Source organism: Hypoxylon fragiforme, assembly GCF_022984875.1.
Source record: "Hypoxylon fragiforme strain CBS 206.31 chromosome Unknown GGS25scaffold_2, whole genome shotgun sequence".
Classification (NCBI taxonomy): domain Eukaryota; kingdom Fungi; phylum Ascomycota; class Sordariomycetes; order Xylariales; family Hypoxylaceae; genus Hypoxylon; species Hypoxylon fragiforme.
In genome coordinates this window covers 4,035,238-4,062,810 of record NW_026054757.1, presented here as the reverse complement: position 1 = coordinate 4,062,810, position 27,573 = coordinate 4,035,238, and the positions used below count along the sequence as shown (strand labels likewise).

General features: G+C 46.9%; 9 protein-coding genes across 9 annotated transcripts; 5 read left to right on the top strand and 4 right to left on the bottom strand.

Annotated features, from left to right (window-relative positions):
• Nucleotides 1-4,344: 4,344 nt before the first annotated feature.
• Nucleotides 4,345-5,602, top strand: GGS25DRAFT_518792 (uncharacterized protein; the record flags this gene model as incomplete). The annotated part of the gene is made up of 3 exons (XM_049263596.1): nucleotides 4,345-4,577; nucleotides 4,996-5,055; nucleotides 5,116-5,602. The coding sequence occupies 3 exons, from the start codon at nucleotides 4,345-4,347 to the stop codon at nucleotides 5,600-5,602; spliced, it is 780 nt and encodes a 259-aa protein (XP_049120675.1).
• A 3,477-nt stretch (nucleotides 5,603-9,079) lies between these two features.
• GGS25DRAFT_150845 (YL1-domain-containing protein) lies at nucleotides 9,080-12,247 on the top strand. The gene is made up of 2 exons (XM_049256391.1): nucleotides 9,080-11,461; nucleotides 11,518-12,247. The coding sequence occupies exons 1-2, from the start codon at nucleotides 9,352-9,354 to the stop codon at nucleotides 12,225-12,227; spliced, it is 2,820 nt and encodes a 939-aa protein (XP_049120674.1). The 5' UTR covers nucleotides 9,080-9,351; the 3' UTR covers nucleotides 12,228-12,247.
• Nucleotides 12,248-12,358: 111 nt separating this feature from the next.
• On the bottom strand, nucleotides 12,359-12,814 carry GGS25DRAFT_518790 (uncharacterized protein; the record flags this gene model as incomplete). The annotated part of the gene is made up of 2 exons (XM_049263595.1): nucleotides 12,359-12,495; nucleotides 12,574-12,814. The coding sequence occupies 2 exons, from the start codon at nucleotides 12,812-12,814 to the stop codon at nucleotides 12,359-12,361; spliced, it is 378 nt and encodes a 125-aa protein (XP_049120673.1).
• A 499-nt stretch (nucleotides 12,815-13,313) lies between these two features.
• Nucleotides 13,314-16,701, top strand: GGS25DRAFT_478569 (zf-MIZ-domain-containing protein). The gene is made up of 5 exons (XM_049259948.1): nucleotides 13,314-14,128; nucleotides 14,489-14,827; nucleotides 14,885-15,195; nucleotides 15,304-15,406; nucleotides 15,459-16,701. Exons 1-5 carry the CDS (start codon nucleotides 13,987-13,989, stop codon nucleotides 16,154-16,156), a joined length of 1,593 nt encoding a protein of 530 aa, XP_049120672.1. The 5' UTR covers nucleotides 13,314-13,986; the 3' UTR covers nucleotides 16,157-16,701.
• Nucleotides 16,702-17,312: 611 nt separating this feature from the next.
• On the top strand, nucleotides 17,313-18,612 carry GGS25DRAFT_150707 (transport protein particle component). Its single transcript, XM_049256390.1, has 3 exons — nucleotides 17,313-17,981; nucleotides 18,072-18,279; nucleotides 18,401-18,612. The coding sequence occupies exons 1-3, from the start codon at nucleotides 17,596-17,598 to the stop codon at nucleotides 18,530-18,532; spliced, it is 726 nt and encodes a 241-aa protein (XP_049120671.1). The 5' UTR covers nucleotides 17,313-17,595; the 3' UTR covers nucleotides 18,533-18,612.
• A 351-nt stretch (nucleotides 18,613-18,963) lies between these two features.
• Nucleotides 18,964-20,839, bottom strand: GGS25DRAFT_529538 (malate dehydrogenase; the record flags this gene model as incomplete). Its single annotated transcript, XM_049265293.1, has 7 exons — nucleotides 18,964-19,629; nucleotides 19,684-19,828; nucleotides 19,880-20,342; nucleotides 20,399-20,486; nucleotides 20,553-20,663; nucleotides 20,728-20,759; nucleotides 20,827-20,839. 7 exons carry the CDS (start codon nucleotides 20,837-20,839, stop codon nucleotides 19,489-19,491), a joined length of 993 nt encoding a protein of 330 aa, XP_049120670.1. The 3' UTR covers nucleotides 18,964-19,488.
• Nucleotides 20,840-22,266: 1,427 nt separating this feature from the next.
• GGS25DRAFT_518786 (60S ribosomal protein L28) lies at nucleotides 22,267-23,049 on the bottom strand (the record flags this gene model as incomplete). Its single annotated transcript, XM_049263594.1, has 5 exons — nucleotides 22,267-22,438; nucleotides 22,515-22,639; nucleotides 22,713-22,736; nucleotides 22,817-22,911; nucleotides 22,995-23,049. 5 exons carry the CDS (start codon nucleotides 23,047-23,049, stop codon nucleotides 22,267-22,269), a joined length of 471 nt encoding a protein of 156 aa, XP_049120669.1.
• Nucleotides 23,050-23,401: 352 nt separating this feature from the next.
• Nucleotides 23,402-24,903, top strand: GGS25DRAFT_478558 (protein precursor). The gene has a single exon (XM_049259947.1). The coding sequence runs from the start codon at nucleotides 23,871-23,873 to the stop codon at nucleotides 24,240-24,242; it is 372 nt and encodes a 123-aa protein (XP_049120668.1). The 5' UTR covers nucleotides 23,402-23,870; the 3' UTR covers nucleotides 24,243-24,903.
• A 423-nt stretch (nucleotides 24,904-25,326) lies between these two features.
• Nucleotides 25,327-27,332, bottom strand: GGS25DRAFT_478557 (C-5 sterol desaturase). The gene is made up of 2 exons (XM_049259946.1): nucleotides 26,625-27,332; nucleotides 25,327-26,564 (listed from the first exon to the last, which is right to left on the bottom strand). The coding sequence occupies exons 1-2, from the start codon at nucleotides 26,873-26,875 to the stop codon at nucleotides 25,778-25,780; spliced, it is 1,038 nt and encodes a 345-aa protein (XP_049120667.1). The 5' UTR covers nucleotides 26,876-27,332; the 3' UTR covers nucleotides 25,327-25,777.
• Between the last annotated feature and the right edge of the window lie 241 nt (nucleotides 27,333-27,573).

Below are 27,573 nucleotides of genomic sequence, written 5' to 3'. Positions count from 1 at the left end.
AGGAACATTTAATGTTCAGTGTTGGTTGAACTTGGCTCAACGGAATAATGCCTATACATAGTAGTACCTGCCTAAATATGTAACATCGAACTTCAATGTTGTAGAGAACAGGAGAACCCAAATAACTGGAGAGTCCTAACCTTAAACACCAAGGGCCGCTAGTGCATACTGCAGTATGTACATATGTAGCAGTAGACGGAGAACATTGATTAGCTTACATAATTTTTAGGTTGACATGTATGTACTGACAGTACTGTATTGTGCCTAGTTACTGCCTAGGCTTGGAAAGTTGCAAAGCAACAACTTAGCACAACTTATTACGCAATATTGAACATTAAACATGCAAATGAGCATATAACGCGTTGATGTTAGGTAGGAAGTCTCATGGGTCTTTAGGACAACGTGCCCAGGCAGGTATACCTTTCGACATGGACAAACCCATACACGTGCGAATAGTGCAGATGGTGCGAATCCACTCAAAGGATTCTGAGAGTCAAGAATTCGAAAACGTGCCCAACATGATGGATGAGGTGAGCTTATGTTGAAATGGGGAATGGGGTCTTCGTTTTCTATTTTTATTTTTTATTTTGGGGGGTTTTTGAAGCAAAAAAATATTTGCTTCTCTTTTAGTACCAAGATCTATCTATCACTAACTAGGTTAATCGATTACCTATTACTATTTCAAGTACAAACAAACAAAATTCAACTCATAACCTATTTTTGTAAGTTGAGACTGTTGAGTTAGGTGCAAAGTACATACCTAGGTACATACCCTGGGTATTCGAATAACATTTGAATGTTCAATGGCCAATGGCAATTGTTCATGTCGCACAAAGCCTGACAAAGGTAACCGGGTACCATAATGAGTTGCTGGCTGGCTCCATCCTATTGGTTCTTTGTTTGAACCGCATCCGCGTTTAGAAAGAACATTATCCTAGAGTCCTAGACAAACCCCGTACTTACCAAGGTACATACTGTACAATACAACACCTACATGTACATGTCAAGACTCAATAGTATCAATGAGCACTTGAGGTTACTAACCGGTTAGGTGGTATGTACCTTGGTTTCGCAACCCGTGGTGTCATTGATTCTTCCTTGACCGCATTGTCCACACAATTCAGGTCAACGATTATGTGATGAGATCACCAACTTGACCCGGATGGGCAAGCAATACAAACCACCTGGATGGTGGTCTTACTACCTAGTAGGTAGCTACTATATATGTGTGTACAATGTAGCTACATATGACATATGATACCGATGCTGGCACATATGTATGTAGCTCCAGAGGTCCATGTTTGTTACCTACATACATGCATATCTGTAGTGCATACATACCTACATGTAGGTATGTGGTATGTGTGTATGTATGAAAACTGCGGAGTTCAAGTTGCACATGTAGGTTTATCTAAGGCGTATCGAACGATGGATATCCCTTCCGAGAGGTTGCGAAGGCGCACGACATCCCAATGATCCCATTACCTGTGTTACCTACAGCGCCTACATGTAGGTAAATCCATCAACATACTATGTGCCCTACATAGGTAGTATTCCTCGTCCCGCGAACCGCAGCGGAACTTATGTTGCTTGCATTATTCATACAACGGGGGGTGCATCTTGGAAATCCCGAGCCATGATAAACCCCGCCATTAGATAGGTAAAGGTTAGCACACATATCTCATCATTCAAAGTTCAAAGTCGTCCTCAAGGTAATAAATAGATACTGTATGTATCAAGATGTATTGTACCTACCTAGGCAAGCTGGTTAAGTTAAGTATCACATAGAAATGTAATATGCCACTACATATATACACACTTGTGTGTAAAGCTCATACATTGCCAAGTGATCTATACTACCTACATCACCATCCCTGTTACTAAGTGTTCCATTGCATGTTCTATAACTTGTTTGACTGTTGACCGTTTTGTCCTAGCATTGCAATGAATATTTGGAGATTAGTAAGGGGAGCACTACAAATACTACATGTAAGTACTACAAGGTGATAACTACAGTGGATTATAACGGTATTGTACTACTAGTAGTACCTGGATAATCTGGAGAAAATCCTAGGTTCCAAGTTCCAACATTGAATGCTTCAAGAGTTACTAGCTTGATGAATGCATAAAATAAAGTCACAGCCTAGAATTCTGCAATATCTGGTACCATGTCTAGAATAGGTAGAATATGTAGACAGATCATCATGAACCACTCGAAAAGATAGATGGGAACATTGGACATTGAAAAGCTTAAAAAGGTAGAAGCCCTGAGGACACTTTTCGATGTTTTCTTTATCTTCTTATCTAGTGGTATAAGGGGGGTTCTGGTTCTTACATATTTTTATTTTTATTTCGTTTCGTTTCGTTTCTTCTTTCCCAAACCTGACTGACAGCCCTGAAGACAGTAAGGATGGAGGAAGGAGGGTTCTGAAAGGGCTAACCTAGGCGCTAATAGAGCTCTGTCGTGATAGTCGAAACAATGTGGCAGTGACACGCAATTGGCTTAAAGCGCCCTAGTCATGGGTCACATCTCCGCTTTCGGCATCTTAAAGACCTGTCAGCCAATAAAGGTACGCACGCAAGCACTTGCAAAAAAAGTTAGAAAGGGGAAGAAAAAAAATTGTGTGTGTGAGGAAAGAGTCATCGTTGATTTTTTTTTGATTATTATGCATATCTAGTATGTAAGTAGATACATACAGTACCTCTTATAGTCTAGTGATTCATATCATAATTATAGTATTGTACCTTCCCTTACCATAACCATAACCATAACCATTGGCATTAACCCATTAACCCATTAACCCATAACCCGACCCTAGAAATGTTCAAATTATGTATTGTATTGTATGTATTGTACCTTACCTTACCTGCGTACCTACATACCTACTACATAGTATACATATGTAGTACACAGTAGGCAAATTTATGTTGCAGCGATGTACATACAATACAGGATGCATACATAGTACCTAGAATTGTACAGTGTAATCCACCACTCCAACGCAGGGTCAAGCCAAAACCAAAGCCAAAGCCAAGCTTGAGAGGAGAGAGATAAAAAAAAAAAAAAAAAGGTACATCTAATACAGCTGCTAGAAACTGTACAGTTCTGTACCTTACTGAACCAGTTGACATTTCAAGGGTGTTGGAATATATCATCCACCACCTCCGCCTCTTAACTTTTTTTCCCTCCTCTCTTTAAACTCTCAAGGTTGTTGATCTGTTTATTGTCGAACGTATTATTCTTCCCCCTTTCGCTCGCTTCTTCAAGTCAAAGTCTTCAGTTTATCTTTTAGAATAAGAGAGCTCCCTTGATATATCAATACACCAATACAGTTACATAATTCAAGTTATTCCTTACACTACAGATACTACAGATACATACTTTAGTATCCCGTCGCTTTCCATTTCCGAGAGTCCGACTTTATACAGCTAATCACCGCCGTGACTCGGGTATCCCCCAGTATTCCCCAGCATACTGTACAAGTTACACCGCCCGAATCTTTAAAGCCGCCGACGTACCACCATTACTCGCTAGCATAGTCAACCCGTCACAGACGAAGCTATCATCATCACTCTTTTGGTCCAAATAAAAAAAACGGCTAGGAAAGCCATAAGGATTTCACCTAGACGTTTGACCGGATCACAGTCCACTCGGACAAATATCGTCATTGCACATCTCACTACATTTTTCAAGTCGAGCACGCAATATACTATCTCTACCTACCTACCTATCTATCTATCTACTATCTACTTGCCTAGTAGTAGTATATTTTTGATTATTTTATCCCACTCATTCTGGTACCTCTTGGGCCTTTTTTCGTGCCGAACTAGGAATCCCGGGATCAGCATTATTTGGATACAGTAACCTGCCATCCATAATATAATCGCATTGGATCCTATATCATACCTACCAATTGACTCTATAGGACGAAAAAGCCAACGACAGGGGCGTATTTCACAACCTGCAGCTCGCATTTTCCCGTCGTTTATTTTGCATCCACCGTCAGCACGACAATTTGGGGAATTACAACAGTACGAGAGAATTGTACAACTCATTCCTAACCGTCCTGAATCGGCCTCAGTCGTCATCAAGCATTGTTCGCAAGCAGTGAAACCCCGCGTCTTCAACCCCTCATTGCAAATCAATATATTGGTAAAGGACCTCTATCGGATAGCTATCTACATTGGATCCTGGATAATCATCTAGGGATAGCCATCTAAGGATAGCCATCCCAGGAGGCTCTCACACCTACCTACCTTACCTTACCTACTTAGTAGGCACTCAATTCAAATAGTGTTTTGGCCTGGGCTTATTGCCGGGGCCAATCACATACAAAAGTCACAATGCATCACAGTCGTCGCAAATCCGGCCATGCGTCAACAAACAGTTCAACCACCGATGTTCGCAAAGCCGTGGCCAATTCAGATCTCTCGAAACCTAGGCGACCACAGACTTTGAGTCGGAAATCAACGCCACAAGTGGTGCAGAAGCTGGGTAAGAACCCGAGGGACCGGGAGAGGGAATGGGAAGAAGAGCGTTGGTTTGATGATGAGCGGGAAAGCTTTCCACAATTTTGGTACGTATATTTTTTCTCTTGAGATGTGTGTGTGTGTGTGTGTGTGTGTGTATGTGCACGCACGACACTTGTCGGGGGGCCTCGAATGACGATGCTTGGCGAAGCTCGTCCGCCCGCCTGGATCATGTCCTTTCCTTCTGTCTTACCCATCTTACCCATCTTACCAACGTCACTCTACATTTGGGGGGCACCTGTAAAGGCCACTTGGGAAAGGGAAGATCGGCTTCCCTTTTTTCCTTGCTGCTGCACAAGACTTATACCCGTTCTGGTAGTCTGCGTGGGCTGCGTCACCACTCAGTTAAGCCATGCGGGTGATCAACAGTCTGGGTGTGCCTTGTGTAACCCGTTGGCCGGTTCCTGCATCCCATGCTCCCACACATTCCGAACCATTCGCTGACTGATCATTGTACGTATTTAGTATGACTTGCGAAAAGCAATTCACCCCACAGGATGACAAGTTTTTATATTGCTCCGAGGCGTAAGCCACTTCCCAATCTAGCCAATCGCCTTTCTTTTCATACACTAACACTCATGTCAGGTGTCGCGAACATGATCAGAATGCAAGCGTCAGGGCATCGTCATCACACCCACCACTTAGGGGGCATGACGGCTTCGGCGCCAACATGCGATTCTATTCCGCTGGAAACTCGGAACCCCGAGACATCATCCCCCGCGCTTCGCCGTCTCGTTGGTCGCCGCCCACAACACCCACCACCGATCAGTATACCAGTGCCGTTTCAGCCCTGAGGTCATTAAGTATACGGCCAGTAAGCCCGACTTCGCCGACATCCGGCGGTCACAATGCCATGTGGCCCTTCACCCGTAGCGCCATTACTAGCCCTAGCACATCATACACGAAATCATCTAACTGCTATTCTTCCACATACGACAACGGGTATGCAGTTACAGGATACGGCTATAACCAAGCCAATACAACAACCAGCCGACCGTTACCTTCGAGGAAGCCAGGTGCCTACTCGAGGCCAAAGAGCATCGAGTTGGTAACACCGATTGTTGGTCGCTGAACGATGCTTCTGGAAAACGAGTTCAGTTCTAGGCCTCCATAGGGCCTTTAGGGCTTACGTGAGATTCGGAGAGTTTTTGCGCATCAAAAAAAGATTTACCACGTTTAGCAGGTCAGATCAATGCGATAGCGTGGGGAGTCCTATGTCTCGGCCATCGTCTTGGTTACATCGAGAGAAGGTGTGGGGTGTTGTATTTCCTAGACGGGCCTGGCCAGTCCTGAAAAGGGGAGGTTGTGAATGCTACTACTTCCCCCGTGGCCTTAACATCACAATATTACATTACAGTGTCACAATGCCACAAATGTCACCTTTATAACCAATCGCAAGAGAATCACCGCATCAGAAGTTCGGATCTTATGATTAACACCCACCGCGTTCTCTTTCCCCAAAGAAACTGCAACAATACTCATCACCAAAAAAAAATTAGGCATTCTGGGAGACATGGCACACTCAAATCTGGAAATAAAAACAGGAAAATACGGAATAGGGAATGGGAAATAGGAAAATAGGAAAATAGGGAATTAAAGAATTAGAAACCTGGGGTTCTATTATGGGTGATCCGCGCCCGAATCTCACAGCCGCAGATTCCCGAGCTTGCCGGACTTTCCGGGCGTCCCGGCTTTTGTGGGCCCCGCAACCGGCTTGCTGTTGTTTTCCTCTTTCTCTTCTCGTATCCTCTCCATCATTTCCACAGTGGCCATTTGGGATAACCACCTACTTTTACCTATTCAACAACATAACCCACCTTTTTATGAACGAAACTTGCATTAGAATACGAATGGATCTTTGCATTAACAAAAAAAATGAATACCCTCCCTCCTCCGGACGGGCTTTGGCCAGACAGTCATAACTTCTCCATTCCTGGCATACTTTACATACATATATAAACTTATTTGATCAGTTCACGTCTCATCTCACATCTGGAAGGAGTAATATACTACTTTTCGGCAGCTACCCAACCACAGTGAAGAGGGTTGGCGCGCGTTTCGATTCATTATCATCATCACATTGGTTTAGTTTTTTTCATGCATGCGTGTCTTGGGCGGTTTTGTTGTTGCTTAGCATTTTCCGGGACCGGTATATACCAACATCTTTTTATCGAGTTTTTGTTGTTCAAATTTTCTGTTTATTTATCCAAGATGGGTGGAGAAAGGAGGACGACTGCAGAGGGCGATGAAGAAGGGGAAGGAATGTTTGAAGAGAAAGAGACAGAGAGAGAGAAGGGCTGGCTGGCTTGCGTGTATGGATACAGCGCAGGATGATGATAGCTAGCTAATACGAGGCAATGGATGTCATTGAATGGCAGTTAACCGGTTTTCCCGGTTGGGTTTTGTGGATCAGATAGATAGAGAGAAAGAGAGATGGGGATGAATGGATGGATGGATGGATGTATGCTAATTGCGTAATCAAGTCCAGTCGAAATCATAATCTATCATCGCACAATCTATTGCATATCTTTTGACTTGGCTTTGTTCTTTCTTCTATCGTGTTCTTCGTATGGTATCTATGTATATGGATACATTGTGTGATACTCACATAGTGGTACGGTACCTTCCTAGTAGGTATACTACATACGTCAACTTTTAGATTAGCTTGATTCGTTGCCCAAGTTCGTCATCTATCCATCCATTCCCATCCATTGATCTAACTACCGGTAGGTACCTAAACACACTAAAACAAAAACAAGGAAAACTTTAAATAGAAAAGGGGCTCTCTTCCCAGGGACGCGGCCTCGGGAGGGGCGGGAAAAGGGGGGCGGAGCGGTTGTCTTGGAACTAGGTAGATAGATGGTAGTTTGCGTAGTACGGAGGTAGTTACATAGTTACTACTAGTAGTAGTAGCAGTATGTAGTACATAGACAGGTACGTAATGCATGAGGCTTACATAGCTTGCCTCCCCACGCAACGCAACGCAACGCAACGCAACGCAACGCAACGCAACGTGGGGTTTGTTACCGGCCGGCGGCTTGTTTTTGCTGTGCGGTTGCGCTCCGGACTGGGTTAGGTTAGCATTATACCTAGGTTAGTATTGTACAGCAAGGCGTTCCGCGACGTGAAGCCAGGGAGGTAGGCGGTTGGGTGCGGGATTTGGACAAGAACCCTAGGTAGGTAGGTAGGTAGGTATAGCATCTTGCTATAGGGGCGCCGGGATGGATGGAAGGACGATGAAGTTACTGTGCTGGTAGCTAGGTAAGCAGCTATGGAATATAGTAAATCGACGACGATCTCCCGACCCGCATATGGTGCTAAGGTTAGTGGTTGGTATAGAAGAAGTTCACGTCGCCGTCCAAGCATGATTTGTGCTCCTAATTTTGATCCGTCGATTTTAAGGACACTCTTGAAGGATTGAGGATTCATCAAATTGTAAGCATGTTAAGGAAAAATCTTGATGCGTTGCACGCTTTGAGTCTATCTAGTTAAGAACTGGGGTATCGTATCTCTTATACACTTGACGTGTTGGACAGCTGTGTTAGGCACCTGTTCTACCTATGCAAACAGCGGAGTAACAAAATTGCTCCGTCTCGATCTCTTATACGTACCTCCCCCTATATAAGATGTCACATTATCATAGGTATTATGTGTTAGGTGTCAGACAACACTTCAACTTCCATAGCCATTTCCCTCATTCTGTTGTGCATATGGTAACCAACAGAAGTAGCGCCCCAAACCACTCAAGAAATTAGACATAGACACCCTCGAGACGAGGTTCCAGCGAATCTCACTCGCTAGTCTCGAGGAGGGCATACATCGCAATATCTTGAACCGGGCCATCAAAAACACGCCATCCACCGACATCAGCGAGATCACTTTAGCGCAGATTATGGACGGGCTCCCCCTATCCAAGGTAGAGAGACACCTACCTACACTTGTCACGGATACCTCTCGGGAGATCACCTGTTATATAAGAAGCACCGACAACTGTGTCCTGATGTCTTAGGAAAAACCTGCTAGCTCTATGCTGGCTTTGATGTTGATTTGCTTCGGATTAGCTTCCAGGTAAATTAAGCAGACTTCTGATTGCTGCTGCTACTGCTGCTCTTATAGTGTTTATAAGAGGTCCTCATATTCACGCTGTACAATACCGCTCTGGGACTTTTGCATAGCCTCAGCTTTGAAGTGAATCGCTTCGAGAAACAAAACATTGTGTGCTGACGGTCAATTGGAAACCTTACACTGGATGGGTTCCAGACGGACACATCAGTGTCTACTTTCGAACTTGGTGTCCAAGCACCTGAGGTATTATCGCTTAGAACTTTAGCCTAAGCCTTATAAAGTATCAAAAGGGTGATTTCCATGTAGGATATATATAACCTTAGGTTCCTAGGTTGAAGAACAATGAGGACAGGAGGGAGTCCGAGAGACACCATGTAGATATTAAGTTACATGCATAACTACCTAGATCTGTTAATTGCATAAAGTAGAACCAATGACGTCCTGACTCCTTGGAGGAGGTTCAGGCACTGGAGAGAGTGGGCCCACTTAACTAACTACCTAAACGAAAAAAAAAAAAGACATGACGCGAGAGCAACTTGACTGTGCAGCGTACAGTCTGTACTAACTACGTACCTAGGGACTAGGGTACTAGGTAATGATACTTTACAATTATTTCAACTTTTTATCCTTGCCATTGTCACATACCGCGACAATAAAGATTCAAAGTACAGCGACCCACGAGATGTGCAATGGTCATCTTTCACTATATGGGAACAAGGCTAGACTCAATACTATTGACAGACGGGCCTATTCAAGATGGCAAACGTAGACGACGAACAGCACGTACAAACGAGCGAAAACGACCTGGACATGGACAATACAGATTCGAGTACTGATGACGGCAGCTCCGCAGACGAAGATGAATCCAAAGATGAATCTACACCAACGGAATGGCTAGCAACTGGCCGAGAAAAAAGATCCACCGCTGGTAATCGCATGAAATCTATGCTCGCCGCTGAAGAACCTGACGACGACCTCGAGCTACTCTTTGCCGAAGATGAAGATGACGCAGGCTTTACCGATGTGGCCGATGATGGATCTGACGTACACATGGACTCATCATCCGACGACGAGGATGCGCAAGAAAATGCCGATGATTTGGAGGGCGAGAAGGAGCTGGAGAAGCAGGCGCGCGAGAGGAGACAAGCGACTCGAAAGCGAAAAGCCCAAGAGGCGATCCCTGTCAAGTTTCGCAAGAAGGTCAAGATTGCACCCACAGCCTCAGGAAGTTCAGCGCCGCCCGAACCCAAGTCACGGCCTAAGAAGAAGTCCGAAAGAATAAGCTGGCTGCCGTCACCAGCCGATATGCCCACACGCGCTTCCAAACGAGAGACTACGATGCTTAGCAAGGAGCAGCTACATCAACAGATGATTGAACGCGAAGTGAAACGTCTTAAACAAGTCGAAGCGATGGAGAAGAAGGCCAAGAGGATGGAAGCTCTAAAGAAGCCACCAATGACGCAAGCTGAAAGGCTCGCCGAAGCTGCTATCGTGGAGAAGAAGAATGCGAAAAGCTTAAATCGTTGGGAGGAGGCCGAGAAACAGCGGGAAGAGGAACGAAGAGCGAAGCTGGCCGCTTTGAATAATCGAACACTTGACGGACCAGTGGTAACATTCTGGAGTGGCGTCGGTGAATGGATAGATGGCAAGTTGAAGCACGTTGGCAAGATCGTTACCATCGAAGAGAAACCAGTGAAGAAAAAAAGAACTTCAGCGTCTGGACAAGAATTAGTACCGGAATCTCCAAACAAGGAGAATTCTGGATTAGAAGGACCATCGCAGCCTACGGCGAACAAGGTTGAAAATGCACAGTCGACGACTGCTCCATCTAAATCGCAAGAACCCAAGAAACCTGAATCTAAAGATCTAATTATGTCGACTTCCACAGATCTCAAAGATTCCATAGAAGAGCATAAATTGCCCGCCGCGACGGAAAACATCGAGAAATCAACTGGCCCAACTGAAGCTGCAATTACTGGAGCACCGGCATCAAATCCACAGGATACTGTTTCTCTACCTCCACCTCCACCTCCACCTCCGGCCCCGACCCCGACCCCGGCTTCGATTTCAAGTCAACCACCAGCTCAACTTGAAGAACCAAAGCCGCTGGAAATCAAACCTCCAGAGACAAAACCCGCAAATATGCGACCCCCGATATCAGGGATGTATACTACTAGCATGTTTGCTCCACCACAACCATCACAACTTATGAAACCGCCAGAGATGAAACCACCCTCGAATAGTTTCTTAGCCCCTCCAGCGGGACTTCCTCAAAGCGGGCTTTCTATGCCTATGATTGGATATCACTCTATGTCTAATACTGGCAATTCTTCAACCTTCCTTGCTCCCCCAAACACAGCGCAAAGACAGTCACCTCTCTCCATGCCTCAGACGGGAGCCTGTCCTCCCCCTGTGTCGGCACAAACGTATGTCAGCCAGCCATTAACACAGCCTATACATACACCGGCACCAGCACCTGCACCTGCACCTAATCCTACCCCTATACCTACTTCTGCCTCTGCCTCTGCCCCTACGCCTGCACCAGCACCACCACCTGCGTCTGCGCCTGCGCCTGCGCCTGTATCTAAACCTGCACCACCATCCACTCCTACTCATAAGGCGCCATCGACGTCCACTCCAACATCTCGTAGAGGGAAGAATCCCCTTAGCACCATGAAAGCCTCTCGAGCCAACTCACAGAAACATCAGCCCAAGGAGATCACGCCATCGCCGCCGCCATCGCCGCCGGCGAATGGTAAAGCTACGCGGAATTGCATCATCCTGCAGAACTTTGACGAGAATGCCGTGAAGGAGAAGCCTGTGCAAAATCGTATCCTGTTTGCCAAAGACATGGCCAAGCTCAGTAGTAAGTTGTTTCCATACGTCGTAATTCGCAGGTTCCATAGTCTAACGAAATAATAGAACCAGCACCGATACCACGGTGCGTTATCACCAATCAACCAGCACGCTATAGAGATCCTAAGACGGGATTACCATATTATAATACTCACGCTTTCCGGGAGATCCAAAAGCTTTGGCGCGGCGAGTACAGGTGGAGCCGTCTGGTAGGAGCGTGGATCGGTAGTGGATCTTATGCCGCGACGGGCGTGCCGGCTCGATTTCTGAACCCGGATGCACCAGGCCCGCCGAAGAAGATAGATGTCCCGGAAAGTACTAGCAAGGAGGACATTCCGGAGTCGAATAAGGAGGTTGCGTCTGTCACACCGTCTGCGTCTGGTGAGCAAAAAGAACAGGCTGTTGCTATTGATACGACTGCTCCTACAACGAGTACTGCTGCTACATTGGTTCTACCTACAGCCCCAGCTTCAGCCTCAACCTCTACCCCGGTTTCGGTCTCAACTCCGATTCCAGCTGCAGTGTCAACGGCGCCCTCGAGCACGACTCCACCCACTACTTCACATACCGCTCCAGCTCCATCACCAGCTCTAGCTCCAGCTACGATTCCAGTTTCAGTTTCAACTCCAATTCCAAATCCAGCCAGTGCCGCGAAAGCGACATCCCCGGTTGTAAATTCGGTTGCGGATATGACTGCAAGTCCTGTAGTTGAAAATGCGGCCACGACAAGTACAGCGCCAGTAATAGTAGGAGATCAAGGTAGTACCGGGACGTGACATCTCCCTGAAGGGTATCATTATGAAACTACGTGTAGTTCTAGATATATTGACGTATCACGAAATCCAACCAAACGCCGAGCAATGCAATATTTGTCCCAAAACCTGATCTTTGTATCACTTTTGCACGTCTAACGTTTCTTCGTCTTATTTTTATCCCCGTACTTTGGGAATACGATCTTACTTGTCTTCCTGCGCTTCTCAATGCGCTTCTTGTCGCTGCGCTTGATTGCCGAGGTGGATTTGCCTGTATCAACCTCCATTGCTGCTGTGAAATAAATGTGTTAGAGAGCATGGTCATGAGTGTGAGTAATATTAGACCTTTAGGCCCATGATTGCTGCTTACTGTCACTGACACCCGCGACGGTGGCGTCTCCGTCAACCTTGGCTACCGCCGCTGCCACCTCCTCGTCGGCATCGTCAACCACGATCTTCATCTCGCTGGCTTCTGGCTTAGGTTGTGAGACTATTTCGGTGAGTTTGGCGGACAGACGCTCGGCCCTGGCCGCTTCGACGGGGCCGAAGACCTTGGACTTGAGGCGTTGGTTGTTCGCCTTGCGCGTGCTGGAGCGAGCGCTCTTTGCCATTGTTGTTGCGTCTTGGGGGAGGAGGGTGGTTGTTGGGTTGGTTTTTTTTGTGGCTGCGATTTGTGAGACTCGAAGGGTTTTTTTTTTCAAAAAGAGAAAAAAGGAAAAAAAGGTGATGACATAGGCACGTCTGAATGTGAATACTGTGCAAGTATCGTAAATGGAAGCAAACTTACCTGGGGGGTTACCTAGCAATTAAATGTGAAATGAAGTACTGACTTTGGTTAATAAGATACTTCGGATATTCAATGCTCAATGCGACTGAAGAAAGGAAAAAAAAAGATTTAGTTTGCCTTCTTGAATGGGCTCCGCTCTGCACACTTGCATACATACATACATACATACATAGTACTTTTAGGGTGGGGCAAGAAAAGATCCATGAACTGTATTAAGCCTTGCCGTAGATCCCGCTAAGATATAAAAGCAACAAGGATTGTTGGCGTACCGTAGTTATTAATCGCTGAATGTGGTAGGCGGTGAATTTTCCTTTGCAGGGGCTATTAGTTTCTAACCTAGTATCTTAGCACGTTAGCAGTGTTAATAGCACTTAAGTTAACTACAACCATAGTTGCCTAGTAACTTTCAGGGCTAATGGCTAATAACTACCCATCAGCCGTGCGCCGAGGACGTCGCAACGTTCTTCTTCCAAGCATTCAACTATACCGTCTTGCTACACTACACTCTCTTACGACCACATGCAGACTTAGATGTAATCTAATTCCGTGTCGTGTTCCAGCACAGTACGCCTTGTCCTTTCGATTCAATTGAAATCCTTAATTCGCCGAACCCTGGCACCTATACGAAGTACTTGACGCCTTATTTTCCATTGACGTCTATTTGGTCTAGTGCTAGAATCTTTTTATTCTTCCAGTTTTATTTTTCAACGCAACGGTTCGCAGCTCCGACTAGATCCTTCAAGACACCTGCTTTATTTTCCACGCATATTTTTTTTCCGACTTCTTTCATTCACGAAAGCAACCCGATCCTCGATTCGGCTCTACATACGACCCTTACACACGGCACATCAGGTTCAGGTTGGCGGTTGGGTTAGCGGCGCCTTATAGCTCGCTGGGTACCTCTTAGGGTAGCTCGAGCTTTCCTCATGAAGCGGTTCGGTTGGGGAACGCGGTCCTGCCTTAGTCGACGGTAACCAAGTCGAAACCGAGAAAAATATGTCGTCCAACAATTCGGACATTCGATCGCTCGAGCGAATCATATCCACCCTGCTGAATAAACAATTACAGCAGATCTGTTCGTCCCATGGGTTAAGAACAAGTGGGGTCAAGGCAGACTTGCAAAATCGCATCAAGGGTGGTTAGTACAGTCATTTACTCGAACACGATGGACGATGATCGATCGACTCTTTTCTCTTCTTCCCATTCTCCCCTTCTCCCCTTCTCCCCCAAATTACACACTCTTAGGAAGAGTTAAGGCCAGATGAGCATTCTGGAAATACTTCCTTGACCTAAAACTGAGAGAACGAGGCTGTCAAGGAAAAAGAGCTTCATCTTGTTCAAGTCCTACGCTTGCTTCTGTTCATCTTCTGATCATGATTTCTACCTAATTCTTACACCAATCAGCCAGCCAACCTACTCATTATATCTATTTCCACTATCCACCTTTCCAAACTATCCCAAATGTAGCGCAAGCACCTGCTAACACATAGAACTCCAGCCTTGCACGAGAATTATTCATCCGACCCTCCTCGCTTCAACGCGATCCGGACTACGATACAGAAAATCCGTGGAGGAACTCCCGGTCAACCAAGTATGCCACCACCGTCGAGTTCGGGTGCACTATCATCTCAAGAGGGTCGCAATGGATATTACAACTCGTACCCATACCACCAAGCTGGCTCCAGTTTGCCGCCGCCAAATCCAGGTCTAGGTAATGGCACGGCAGTTGGTGGCGGTGCTTATGCGGGTGCCAGAGCACCACTTTCCGATAACCTATTCAAGAACACTCCGTTTTACACTATCGAGACCAGGATAGGTCCCCTTCATACCTGCCCAGGTAAGCCGTTGTCTTGTAGAGTTCAAAACCCAATGATCACTAACACTAATCTCTTAGTGATGAATAACCATCGAAACTCAATAACCATCAACTTGAAGGCCAGTGAACACGCAGATCTTTCGCGCTGCCTTACCCAGCCGAATACCAAACTCATGGTATTCTGCGGAAGCGATAGCATCGGACCCCAGGATGTTCAGTTCCCGCATCAATCTGAGATCAAGGTTAATGGTGAAGACATCAAGCATAACTTGCGGGGTCTTAAAAATAAGCCAGGATCGACTCACCCGGTGGACATCACCGGTTTCTTGCGACTGAAGCAAGCTAACTACGGAAACACTATCGAATTCACATACGCTCTGACGAATAAGGTGACCAGAAACCAGCACCGTTCCAACCAAAAAGAGGCTCGAGTGAGTCACTTCGTCTAGACCAAGTCCCTAATCTTCGTTTATTTTGCTAACAGCAATGGAAAATAGAAGTTTTATTTGGCCTTGTATTTGTGTCAGACGCACCCGATCGATGAGCTCGTTACGAAGATCAAGGGAAAGAAGATTTCCAAGGCATCTGTAATTCGAGATAGTACGAGACCATCCCCTCTAAAACTTGAGATACAAAGCTAACCTGTCTAAAGTTACCAAAAAGGCTAACGACCCGGACATTGAGGCAACGTCCCAGGTTTTATCTCTGAAGTGCCCTTTGAGCTGTACGAGAATGATGGTTCCGTGCCGGGGAGCATTATGCACCCACATTCAATGCTTTGATGCGGGCTACTTTATGCAGCTCCAAGTGCAAGGAGCAACGTGGAACTGTCCAGTATGTTACAAAACTGCTTTTTTCGACGCATTGGCAGTCGACGAGTATGTTCAGGAAGTCCTGCAAAATACATCTGAGTCGGTGGAGCAGGTCACCATTGATAAGAATGGCCAATGGAGCACGCAGAAAGAGAAGGAGACGCCCGAACCGCGACAACGATCACAACGATCACGACCCAGCCCAGACAGCAAAGTGGAGGAGGATGATGATCTTTCGATCCTTTCTGATACTCTCAAAATCAGCAACGGTAACTTCAGCGGGTTGCATGGCGGACCCAACTCCATGAGCACACCAAGCCGATCATTTGTTGGTAGTGGAACACCCAACGGCGGCCCTTCGACAACGACGAGTACGCAAAGGTCAGGAAGCAACAACAAGCGGCCGGCAGAGGTCATCGACCTCACGCTCAGTAGTGACGAGGATGACGAACCTATTGTCCGCCCCCCGAAACGCCAATACCCAGGACCGTCTTCAAACGGCCTAAATTTTCCTCCTTTCAACAATGGAAACTATTAGAATATTCGGTCTCTGTCATGACAAATTACACAGCATGACAGAAATATTACAAAACCTAATTATGAGGTTCCTACGGAAAATTGTAGGAGACTTCTCGAAGACTAAAAACCTGATTTGCTCTCAGACATAGGGTGATTTAGGAACCGAGATCCCCACGACCCCTTCTATAACGAACGTTACGATATTCTATGTAGAATTGGGAGGCTGGAGGAATCTAGTAGTACTGTAGGGTCCTCCCGCTTCCGCGGCCCTTACTTCTTTGTACATAAAAACGCGAGGGTGTGATTGTGTTAGCAAAGGTATGGTTGCAGATATGACGAGGTCAAGGGATGTCGGATTGAGCAGCCATTGGCGTTAAGAGGGAGGGAAATACCTATTGCTTTCTAGGAAGCATAAAAGTGACAGGATTTGTGACCGAGAAGACGGTCGGGGTTTGAGAAGCCCATTTTTCCTGGCTGGTTTCTACTTACGTAGTTCAGTCCTTGAAACTGAAACGATGCTGAATTAAAAGGATATTTAGCTGACTCGTACTCTTTCTTTGCTCATCTTCCATTCCTCTTATTTCGCATGAGTGTATTCGCCTAGTAAGTGTATGCACCTAGGCATATTACATGTTAAATTGGTTAACTGCATACCTAACGCTAGTACAATAATAAAACACCCCCCGGACGGAGATACATGAACCTTCTTCAGCCCTGTCCGACCCACTATTCTCAGCCTCGAGGTTTAAGCTACTACTTACATATGTAGTAGTACATACATCACGTACACTACTAGTCAATACTAGGTACATACATACATCATCATTACATACTACCTCCAGCTACCTACATAACATTGAACCTGCCCAGCTGCCTAACCTAGGTCTATAAAACAACAAAACGACTTTTGGCAGACAAACAACGCAAAGGTAGAGACTAGTTATCACGAATCAAGCGAGCGACGGACGAATTGGACCGAACTGAACCGAACTGAACCCCCCAAAAGAGAGACCGCGCAGAACTCACGGGCGTGGTTGCTTGCTTGCTTGCTTACTTGTTGAGTGAGATTCCTGCGAGAGGTGGTGGGTTTTGATCTTTTACGGACGAACGAAACGAACGAAATAACGAACCAACGCACGCAACGCCGTTTTCTCGAGATCTTCTGGTTTACCCGTTCTCTATTTCTCTGTCCAATGCGCCGCGAGGGAACACGACGACATCGTTTGATATAATATATAACCAATATATAGCCTTGGCTGATTGCTTGAACTGCTTGCTTTTCCTCGTTGCGGAAGCGGAAGCTTTGTACGCGTGGTTCGTGAGCGAGCCAGTTTGCGCTTTTCCAGCAGGACTTCGGGGGAGAAAGAAAATTATCTTCGTACAAAGGGATATAAAAAAGAACGAGAAGGGAAGCAGAAGAAGAAGAAGAAGAAAAAAGAAGCAGAACAACCAAAAAAGATGTCGTTCGACCAACCCCTCCCCCCCTTCAACGCCTCGGACCCGACCGCCACCTTCCTGAGCACCTCGTGCCTGGACTTCCTGATGATCGAGCTCGTGCCCATGACGTACCGCGTCGCCAACGAGCTCGACGCCTCCTCCTACCTCTCCAACTCCGCCTCCGCCTCCTCCCCTTCCCCCACCGCTTCGGCGTCCTCGCCCTCGCCCCCGCCGGCAGATGCCCCGAATGGTGGTGATGCGCTGGCTAGGAGGAGTAATGGTGGCGGGGAAACTGCGACGGCAGCGGCGGGGGGAGCGCGTAGGTTAGACGAGGACGAGGAGCGCGACGCGGTGTTTTTCCGGCTAGAAGGGCTGGGGTACCGTGTTGGGCTGGGGCTTGTCGAGCGGTAAGTTCTATCCCATCCTATCCCTTCCCCATCCCCTCTCACTCCCCAGAAAAAAGAACCAAAAACTAAGAAGAACCCCCCCCCAAAAAGCTTCTCGCGCGACCGCCCCCGCTTCAACGACACCCTCGACGCCATCAAGTTCGTCTGCAAGGACCTCTGGATGCTCGTCTTCAAGAAGCAGGTCGACAACCTCAAGACCAACCACCGCGGCGTCTACGTCCTCACCGACAACGCCTTCCGCCCCCTCTCCCGCATGAGCGTCGACCCCGGCGCCCACGCCGTCGTCAGGGCACAGCCCGTGAGTACTACAATCTCCCTCCCCCCCCCCCCCCCCCCCCTCTCTCTCTTTCCCCATCATGCCAGAAAAAAAAAAAAGCAAAGTTATGTAATCTTTTAATCTAACCTTAAATTAAACACAGTTCCTCTGGTTCCCCTGCGGCGTCATCCGCGGCGCCCTCGCCGCCATGGGCATCCCCGCCACCGTCCAGGCCGAGTCCAACGAGCTGCCCGGCGCCGTCTTCCAGATCAAGACCGTGCCCAGCAAGCAATGATGCCATACCATCATCATCATCATCATTACCTACTTACTTACTTATTCACTTATTCATAACATACACCGCACCACCAATCCAATTTCCATGTAGACCAGGGTTGGTTGGTTGGTTGGTACTTATCTATCTATCTACATTGCCTACTACATACATACATGCCATGCCATGCCAACACAATCGCGTAGGTACACAGAAGGCACCACACCACACCACACCACACACCTACTCTACCCCCTATCTACCTTCCTTTGCGCGCCTCAGCTATCAAGGATGGGAAAACCACCGGATCCTACTGTGCCTACAGGATAGGCACTGCTTCATTTTATTTTACTTCATATTATCTTATCATTTACATAGACTACGGCGTAAAGAAGGCAAAAAAGCAAACGGGGCGGTTAAAGGGGGAACGAACTTAGGACGTTGGAAGGGGGGGGGGGGGCATTTGGAAGTGACGGCGTTCTTGTTTTGTTTTAGGCCGAGGGGGGGTACTGGTATGGTTATGTTGCTGGTGGTATCTACAGATATTTGCTTGACGATCTTCCCACCTCGCGGCGATGTCGCCTAAGCTTAAATATACCCCTATCCATCACAGTTCATCAGCAGAAGCCTTCCCAGCGTATAAAAAAAGTCCCTTTCCAAGCCAGCCTGCCAGTCAGCCATTCTACCGACATTACTTCCCTCGAGATGCCTCCAGACTTCGAAGTGAACTATTGGTTGAACACGAATGGGAATGAATTGCTATAGTCGGGTGTGGTCACGTCACTTTTTTACAACCTATGCAAGCAGATTGGATCAGTCACTCGGTCTTATTCATCAGCGCAAATGCTCATTCTGACTTTCCCTATCAACCATGCCGAACCACGGGCAGAGTGTTTTGTGGTAAATCATATCGCATAACAGGCATGCCGGCCGCTCCACGAGCCGGCCAAGTCATCTAGAATGAATCAAGGGGATAGTTACTTTTGAGGAGGGTTGTGAGCAAAGGTGACACCCTTCTCGATGTTGTCCTTGAGGCCCTTGATGGCCACTTCCACTAAAGACTTCTCCTTCTCGGTAATGCCAGCCAGGGGGTTGGTGGCTTTCTCAGCACCATTGGGCTAAAGGATGGATTAGCATGACTTTCACTAAGACGCTCAAGGGGGGTCACTTACCCCAAGTTCGATAGGGACGGAGAAGAAGTCCAAGCCAGTTGCCTTAGCAATCTCTTCACCGCCTGGAACACCATGAAGGTAGACGAAGCTAGGCTCAACAAGACCCTTCTCACCCTTAGCAGCCTTCAACACCTTCTCCGCAAAACTACCAAAATGTTAGCCATTCGTCTCAGGGCAGTAGAGATGGTAATCCTACCGGAATCCAGCAAAAGCCATGGACAAGGTGGCTGAACCAGCGCCATCCTTGGCCTTAACGACCTCGTCACCACCAAATTGGACACGGTTGACAAGAGCATCGTACTTGTCATCCGGGATCGTTACGCCAGAGCTGATCTTGCTGAAAAGGGGGACGATGGTCTCGCCAGAGTGGCCACCAATGACGGGAACAGTCAGCTCGGAACCGGTCTTCTTGCCGGCGATCTCGGCAACAAAGGTCTCGGCACGGACGATGTCGAGGGTGGTGACACCAAACAGCTTCTGGGGGTTAAAGACACCCTTAGCCTTGAGGACCTCGGCGGCGATAGGTACAGTTGAGTTGACAGGGTTAGAGATAACGAGGATGTAGGCATTAGGGGCCACCTCAGCAGCAATCTCAATCAAACCCTTGACGATTCCAGCGTTGATGTTGAAGAGGTCGTCACGGGTCATACCGGGTTTGCCTATACTAAGATGAGCTATTTTTGCGACAATCATTGGATATATCGGGAAGACGCACGGGGAATGCCGGCGGGGATGACAATGATGTCGGCATCCTTGAAGGCGGCCTTTCCACCTTCGTCCTTGGGCAAGTAGCCCGTGACTTTCTGTTATCATGGTATTAGGCATTTTAAGATCGGGCACTTCGATGGGTTATTAGAGGTATTGCTTACAGCAGTCGAAGAGATGTGAGAAAGATCGGTAGCAACACCGGGGGAGTTGACGACATCATAGAGGGCAAGCTCGTCGACTAGGGGGGAGAGCTTCAGAAGAAGGGACAGGGGCTGTTTGGTATTAGCTTAAAGCTCTTTCATGTTTCCATTATTCCAGACTCGGTGGTAATTATACCTGTCCAATACCGCCCGCGGCGCCAGCAACAACTGATATATTGTTAACATCGACATCCTTTGTTTGGAATTTATATATCGAGATGTTTGCGCTTCTTACCAGCCTTGACCATGGTTACGGTTTATTGTTGAGGTGGGGTAATTTATTTATAGGACTAATAAGAAGGAGATAAAGATGTTAGTTAAAGCTGATGATTCTAGAGAATGAATGGTAGATGGAGAAGTAGTGGGCAAGTCTAGATAATGCAGAGGTAGAGAGAGGGAAGGAGGAAGAGAGGTAAATATAACTAACTCCTTTTGAGTTTACTTGTGAAACTTGAGCGAGGAGGGATTACAAACCTTGATTTATATCTCACTTAAAGAAGGGCAGGAACGGGGCTGGCTTTCTAGGATGATGAAATAGAGGAATAGTTGACTTTGATAAGTTGATACCCAAGGCGGGGCAGAAGGGAACGCTGGGGAATGGGGAAGGAGGGGAGAAAGGTTACGAGGGAGGGATTGATCAATTGATATCCACATCAGCTTCATCAAACTGTTTGGCAATTACCTAACCTAGTACATACCTACATAACACCTACCTTAGATACTAGGTAGTACCCCACCATCCTTTGCTTTATCGATATACTTTGTACGATGTAAACGGACTTTCCTAAACCACATGCAAGACATTGCAAGTACAGTTCCCGCCTTTATCGCTCTAGGGAAGTACCTTGGTATGATGTGATAGCCAATAATGTTCGACGGCGATAGCTTTATTTTACATAGTACATTGTCGCCGTTTGTCTTTCAAAAATGTTGTATATTTACAGCAATGAAGCTCTCCACTTTCAACATGAAGTTCTTAGTATTGAGTACTATTGACATTCCATATGATATGCCTAGGTACTTAATACCTAATAATTACGAGTTCCCCGACCCGAGGCTATTGTACGAAATTGATTTATATCGGCTATCACAGGACTTCCCGAGATCTTGCATCATTGTTGATTCCCGAGGTTCGTTGTTTCTCGGGATCGGGCAAGCTCGGACGGGGCTAAAAGGAAGAGCAATAATTATAAACTCGTGCCAGCTTGATTATACAAAGAGTGTCTGATGGAATAATTTACTCGTCACTGGCAAAATAACCCTCAGGCATGTTGATATCAAGTCCTTGTGAAAATACATATCTACCATCTGCTGAGTACCTACGGCGTACATAGGCAGGCATGGTAATAAAATCACTCAGAAATACATGGACGAATAATCGAGCTTGGTTACCACACACACCCTCTTGCTTACACTCTCTTGGTAGAGGCTACAGAACAGGGATACACCGGGTAATCTTGCCGGATTAGATGGACTGTATCTCAGCTTACGGGGCTTCCTCTTGGAATTTTATGAGTATGCGGGAAAAGATAGCCTTCAATATAGGGGTAGATTGACTACCATGCTAAAATTGTTGATAGATGGGTATGTCTTATCTGATTGACTTTTATCTTTGCAGTCATTACAGTCATGGCACTATTCTTTGAACATTTCCCCTTCATCCAATCCCAGAAGCTTAAGCCTTCGCGGCGGCCTTCTTGGCCTTGTTGCCTCGGGGCTTCTTCTCAGGAGTGGGCTTGGGCTCCTTTTGGGAATGTCGGATAGCAGATACACGGGCAACGGCGGCCTCGCGGAGGTCAGCTCGGTAGCCGGAGCTGGCAGCCTGGTGGGCAACGGTCTTGTAGATCCTACATAGCCACATATGTCAATCGTTGTTCTCTTCATCCATTATATGTCCAGGTGTGAAACCTCGGGGATACTAACTTGCGCGTTCCCTGGCCACCGCTGTGGGTAACCTCGACGGTGGACTTGGCGGGCTTCTGAGCAGTTGCCTCTTTCTTGGTGATGACCTTGACGCCGTTCTTCTCGGCAGGTTGAACACCGATAGCCTAATTTTCAAGCTGTAAGTTCCATCTGAATTGTAGTATCTTGGCTTGTTGTGTAGTGTTAACGTATTCATACCTTGTCGTTGACGAAACCGGAGTACTAGTTTCATATTAGTCAATATTTCAAAAATCCTAGGTATCATGTTTTATGATGTCCTTGACAAGGCAAATGAATCTTACCTTGCGGCTGTTCTTGTTGACTAGGTTTAGGGGGTCACGAGAGAACTGAACACCGCCGGCCTGCTTTCGCTTCACGAGGAAGGAGTTATTGCTTCCTGCATATATCACACGTCCATCAGCCTCGACCATATTCCCAAGACACCACGATCTAGCTCGCAGATTTAGGTCCAAAACTCACGGACAATCTCCCAGACAAGGTCTGAGGAGACGAGGGTGCTCGATGTAGGTGCCATGTTGTCTTTTGCGTGTAAAGTCTAAGGTCGCAAAGGTAGGAAAGGTCGCAAATAATGTTGTAGATGATTTAGAAAGTTCCTGGCGCAAGTGTACAAGTGTGGGCGAGTCGCTTAACTGACCATATTCGTATTAGCGGCATTTCTATTTAGATCATCGCAGTTGCCAATCGATAACTAATGGAACGGTCTTGGCTAATGTTCCACTTTACTTAGTTATGTATGTAAAACGCGAAACACGTAAGGTAACGCACTGAGCCTAGCAGTACAATATGCACGTGCCACTTTCCATAACCGTTTCGCCATCCGTACAACCTAGCACTAAAAGTTAGGGGGGCAAAGTTGCAACTAAGGGGGGCATTGCATAGTAGAGTCTAGACAGAGTGTCGTCAGTCCCAATCTGCATGTAAGACCATACGATCCACTCTTTCCACTAACAACTTCATAACTTCTACATACGAAGTAGTGCTGTGAACAAGCCCGTCCCATCCGATGGCCTAACCACTATATTCTATTCTATTGTTCAACCATTTGCAAATCTGCTTCATTCACTCTGTTATTTTGTTCTGTCTTGACTTTTCTTTTTCCTTCGTCTTCTTTTTGACCCTTCTCTACCTATCTAAACGTTTCCTTATACTCGTAAAGTCCCAAATTCAACCGGTTACTCAATCTGCACACGCCTTTAAACTACTTGGGTTGCCTCAATCCAATTCAATCAGTACATCAAATCACCCCACATACCAAAAAGCCAACGCGGCCGAATTCGAGAGAAACCTATAAAAAAAAGGAGAAAAAAAAAGGAAACACAGCCCAATAAAACAAAAATGACATACCTTCTCTACTCCATAACCTTCCTCGTCCTCGTGACCGGCACGATCCTCTACCTGACCCGGTACCACTGGCTGCACCTCTTCCCGGGCTCCGAGCACCTGTACGCGCGGCTGCCCGGCACTTTCGCAGGTGACATCGAGGCGGGCCTCTCGAGCAGCACCTTCGACCTCGGCGCCAACGTCAGCGGCGGCGACGGCCGCGCCGGCCTCGACGACGCCGCCAAGGCACAGATCCTCGCCATCATGAAGAAGCGCCGCCTGCGCTTCGACGAGGCCCGCCGCGTCTACATGGAGCAGCGCTTCAGCGCAAACGGCATCGCCGCCGACGGCAGGCCCAAGGACCCCAAGTTCGTCAGCTTCTCGTGAGATCCTCATATATCCAGCCGCGCGGAACTGTCCAGTGTTGCGCTGTGGCTGGTTGGTTGGTTGAGGGGGGTGGATTGCGCTTCGCGCGCGCGCGCGTGTGTGTGAATAAGTGTCCGGTTGGGACGTGTATGTAATGGAATTTTGTTTTGTTTTTTATTATCGGACACCTTCAGGTACGAGGGAGCGGGTTGGCAGGCAGGCGGAAGAGGCTTTCTACGGACCGACCTATGTTCTTTACTACAACAAACCCACATCATTTTCCTTTAGTTTTGTCGCGGCAACGGACAACGGACAACGGCGTTTACGGATGGTATCGCAATCTGCGTTGGCGGGCATCGGTAAGTGTAATACCCTAGGAGAAGAGAGGAGAGGAGAGGAGATCCCGGCATCTTGGTATTACTGAGCAGTTGTACGGAGAGTGTCGTTGTTTGTGTTAGGTACACCATGCACAACAACAACAGCAACCACAAAGGGGAACGGGGCCTGATTAGGGTACTCGAGAATTACTTGGTATCTACATACCTAGGTAGATATCTAGTCGCTACGCGCGGCTACGGAGGGCGGTTGGTAATGCGTCGGTTAAATTTACAGTCGATACCTACAGCAACAACAAGCAAGCAGTTTTCCTAACTCAATGAATGGATAAATCATATACCCTGAATTATCTAGTGTCCCGTTTATATGCCATGACTTCCAAGGTATGAACTAGTGAGTAGTAGATCCTTATATGCTTAAGTCCCTAGCACTCTCTTCGTACTGGGGTAGGTCAGGACTTCCTCCTACCGCAAGAGTTGGTCGTCGCCTGGAAGAAAGTGTGTAGAGGATATCTTGTGGAGTATATATAGGTATTCGTAGAAACTGCTTAGATGTAAATTCTCATTACCTACCTACCTATACTTTAATGTGGTTCCGAGTGTATAGATATCATGATACAGGGTTGAAATATATCGATACCGATGTACATACCTAGGTTAGTTCCAGTTAGGTATACGACATATGATCTATATAAGGGCTTCAATGGGCTTTGCTTATCGCATTATCACCGCATTCATCACCCAGCTTTACTTGAAAAGAGCACCAAAGATTTAGAAAACATTAGGTTTTATTTATTCATTAGAAGTGTAGTTGTATCCGTCCGCTTTAGTCTAGGCAACGATGATGTGGGACGAGAGTCGCCTCTTCCTTCTTCGTCTTCGTCTACACGGCTCAAAAATTTCGACGCATAAGCCGAAATTTTAGCCAAAACCAATTCCCTTCAAAAAAAAAATGAAGAGATCACCCTAAACGCCGTCATTATAATGGCCCGGCATGCTGCGCCCCCCCCCATATGTACATGTTTCCGGCGTGCCCATTAGTACTAGGTACTGATTAAATCTTCATCCATTTTCACCACCCCTACCGACCTTACTTGCCGAACCGGGGTATGATACGAAGCGAATGTTCTCGGCTGTGTCCACCGAGCAGCAATCGGTAATTACATGCCCGCTTGGCGGACACCGCTCGAGAGCCAAATTGCCCAAGCAATGATTAAACGCTTAGTTCTTCTTCTTGGACTCGTGGGGGTCGTAGCTGCGGTCATCCACGCCTTCAACTTCCTTCACCATCTTCTCTGTCTCTTCAACCTGCTTCTTCCACTGGGCTTCGCTCATCTTCTGCTCCTTCTGGAAGAGGTTGGCGTCAGGCTTGCGGTAGCTGTTGCCCAGCCTGTCCCAGAACGTGGTGTACTGGCCGTAGTTGTAGTTGAAGTACAAGTGGTGCATAGTGTGGCAGGCAGCGCCGTTGATAACAGGGCTATCGGCAACATACTCGCCGTCGTGGATCATGATGGTCCAGAAGTTGACGAAGATGAAGAGGAAGACAGACGCGAACTTGTTCAGGGGGAACAAGAGGGGGAAGATGTGGTAAGGAAGGGACTGAGCAAAACCGTCGACGGGGTGGAAAGCGTGCGAGGCATACGGGGTTGGCATGATCCACTTGTGATGCGGCTTGTGGAGGTACTTGTATACACTCGGATGGTGTAGGCCTCGATGGATCAGGTAGATCAACGCGTCCGTGAAAACGATGAAGATCGGATATTGCAGGATTTCGTACCATAGACCAGGACCGTCGGCAGGCGTGCTATAGAGCTTGGTGTAACCGCGAACCTCAGCGAGGAAGCAGGGGGTCGTCAGTAGGGCCATTCCTGGCATACTCTTATTCGTTTGTAGTATCTCAAGGCGCATCTGGTCCTTGAGGTATTTAGGATGGTTCTTTGTGTTCTTATCGAAGACGAAGACGTAAGATAGCGTGGCAAAGATGAAGTATAGAAGGAAACCAAAGATCCTACGAAATTCAAATTAGCACTCAAGAAAGCTCATACACAAAAAAGGGTGGACAACAAACCATGTGATCAGGTAGAGAGAAATGGCCTGGCGATATACATTATCTCTATCCCAGGCGCTCATGTACGCGTATTTGCTGGGAGTGACTTCGAAATAGGGGTTGGCAGTCTTGTATTGCCATGATGACGAAAATAACTCAGTAGAGTTACTGTTGTTGTTTAGAAATTCGTATGAAGTTGGGTGCGCCGGATGTGCCCAGGCGTAAATATAGTCGCCTATGTAGGTGTCGACGATTTCGAGTACGACATCCATGTTGAGAGAGTGAAATCGTTTAAGGGATTAAAGATTGACACGCAATTGGTTGGGGTATCACGTTAAACCGCGGACGGGGGGAGATAGGGAGAAGTAGAAGTAAAAAAGAGTGAGTCCCGTCACGGGTGTTTAATGCTTAAAGAAAGAAGAAAGAGAGAAAATGGCTCTAGGAAGTTAAGAGTCAGGGTATGGATATATGCAATTTCGCAAGGGCAAGGGCAGCGGCGACTTTCTGATTTGGGAGTCGTCGATTGGGATTTTTTTTTTCTGGGGACTCGGAGTTAAAGATAGTGGAGAGTTGATCGGAAATCAGGGGACAATGCGGTGGTCCCTTTGTGCCTGACTAGAGCTGTAGTACTACCAGGCAATACCTAGTAATGAGCAATCGATAAACTGAGTCCTGAAACTTTATTCAACTTGTTCAACTTGTTCAACTTGTTCAACTTGTTCAACTTGTGTGGCTGTGGGAAGCAAATGACTCGCAAGTCACCTCTTCACAAGAAATAAAGTGATGTGCCGTGAAGTCTCTTGTTACTTGTATCTAACTAAAACATCCAAAAAATCGAAACAATTACATGAGGGATCCCATCTGCTTTTATTGCTTTGAATTCCTTCCAACGTCGAACCATCCTCTAATTGCATCGGCCCATTCGGAAGAGCAGGGATATGAACTGCAATTGTTCTCAAAAAAAATCATG

Coding starts and splice junctions, on each gene's coding strand:
- GGS25DRAFT_150845 (XM_049256391.1), top strand. CDS start 9,352: ATGGCAAACGTAGACGACGAACAGCACGTACAAACGAGCGAAAACGAC. Junction 11,462..11,517: donor AGACATGGCCAAGCTCAGTA/GTAAGTTGTTTC, acceptor ACGAAATAATAG/AACCAGCACCGATACCACGG.
- GGS25DRAFT_150707 (XM_049256390.1), top strand. CDS start 17,596: ATGTCGTTCGACCAACCCCTCCCCCCCTTCAACGCCTCGGACCCGACC. Junction 17,982..18,071: donor GGGCTGGGGCTTGTCGAGCG/GTAAGTTCTATC, acceptor CCCCCCAAAAAG/CTTCTCGCGCGACCGCCCCC. Junction 18,280..18,400: donor CCGTCGTCAGGGCACAGCCC/GTGAGTACTACA, acceptor AATTAAACACAG/TTCCTCTGGTTCCCCTGCGG.
- GGS25DRAFT_478558 (XM_049259947.1), top strand. CDS start 23,871: ATGACATACCTTCTCTACTCCATAACCTTCCTCGTCCTCGTGACCGGC.
- GGS25DRAFT_478557 (XM_049259946.1), bottom strand. CDS start 26,875: ATGGATGTCGTACTCGAAATCGTCGACACCTACATAGGCGACTATATT. Junction 26,565..26,624: donor TCTCTCTACCTGATCACATG/GTTTGTTGTCCA, acceptor TGAATTTCGTAG/GATCTTTGGTTTCCTTCTAT.
- GGS25DRAFT_478569 (XM_049259948.1), top strand. CDS start 13,987: ATGTCGTCCAACAATTCGGACATTCGATCGCTCGAGCGAATCATATCC. Junction 15,196..15,303: donor CATACGCTCTGACGAATAAG/GTGACCAGAAAC, acceptor AATGGAAAATAG/AAGTTTTATTTGGCCTTGTA. Junction 15,407..15,458: donor GGCATCTGTAATTCGAGATA/GTACGAGACCAT, acceptor ACCTGTCTAAAG/TTACCAAAAAGGCTAACGAC.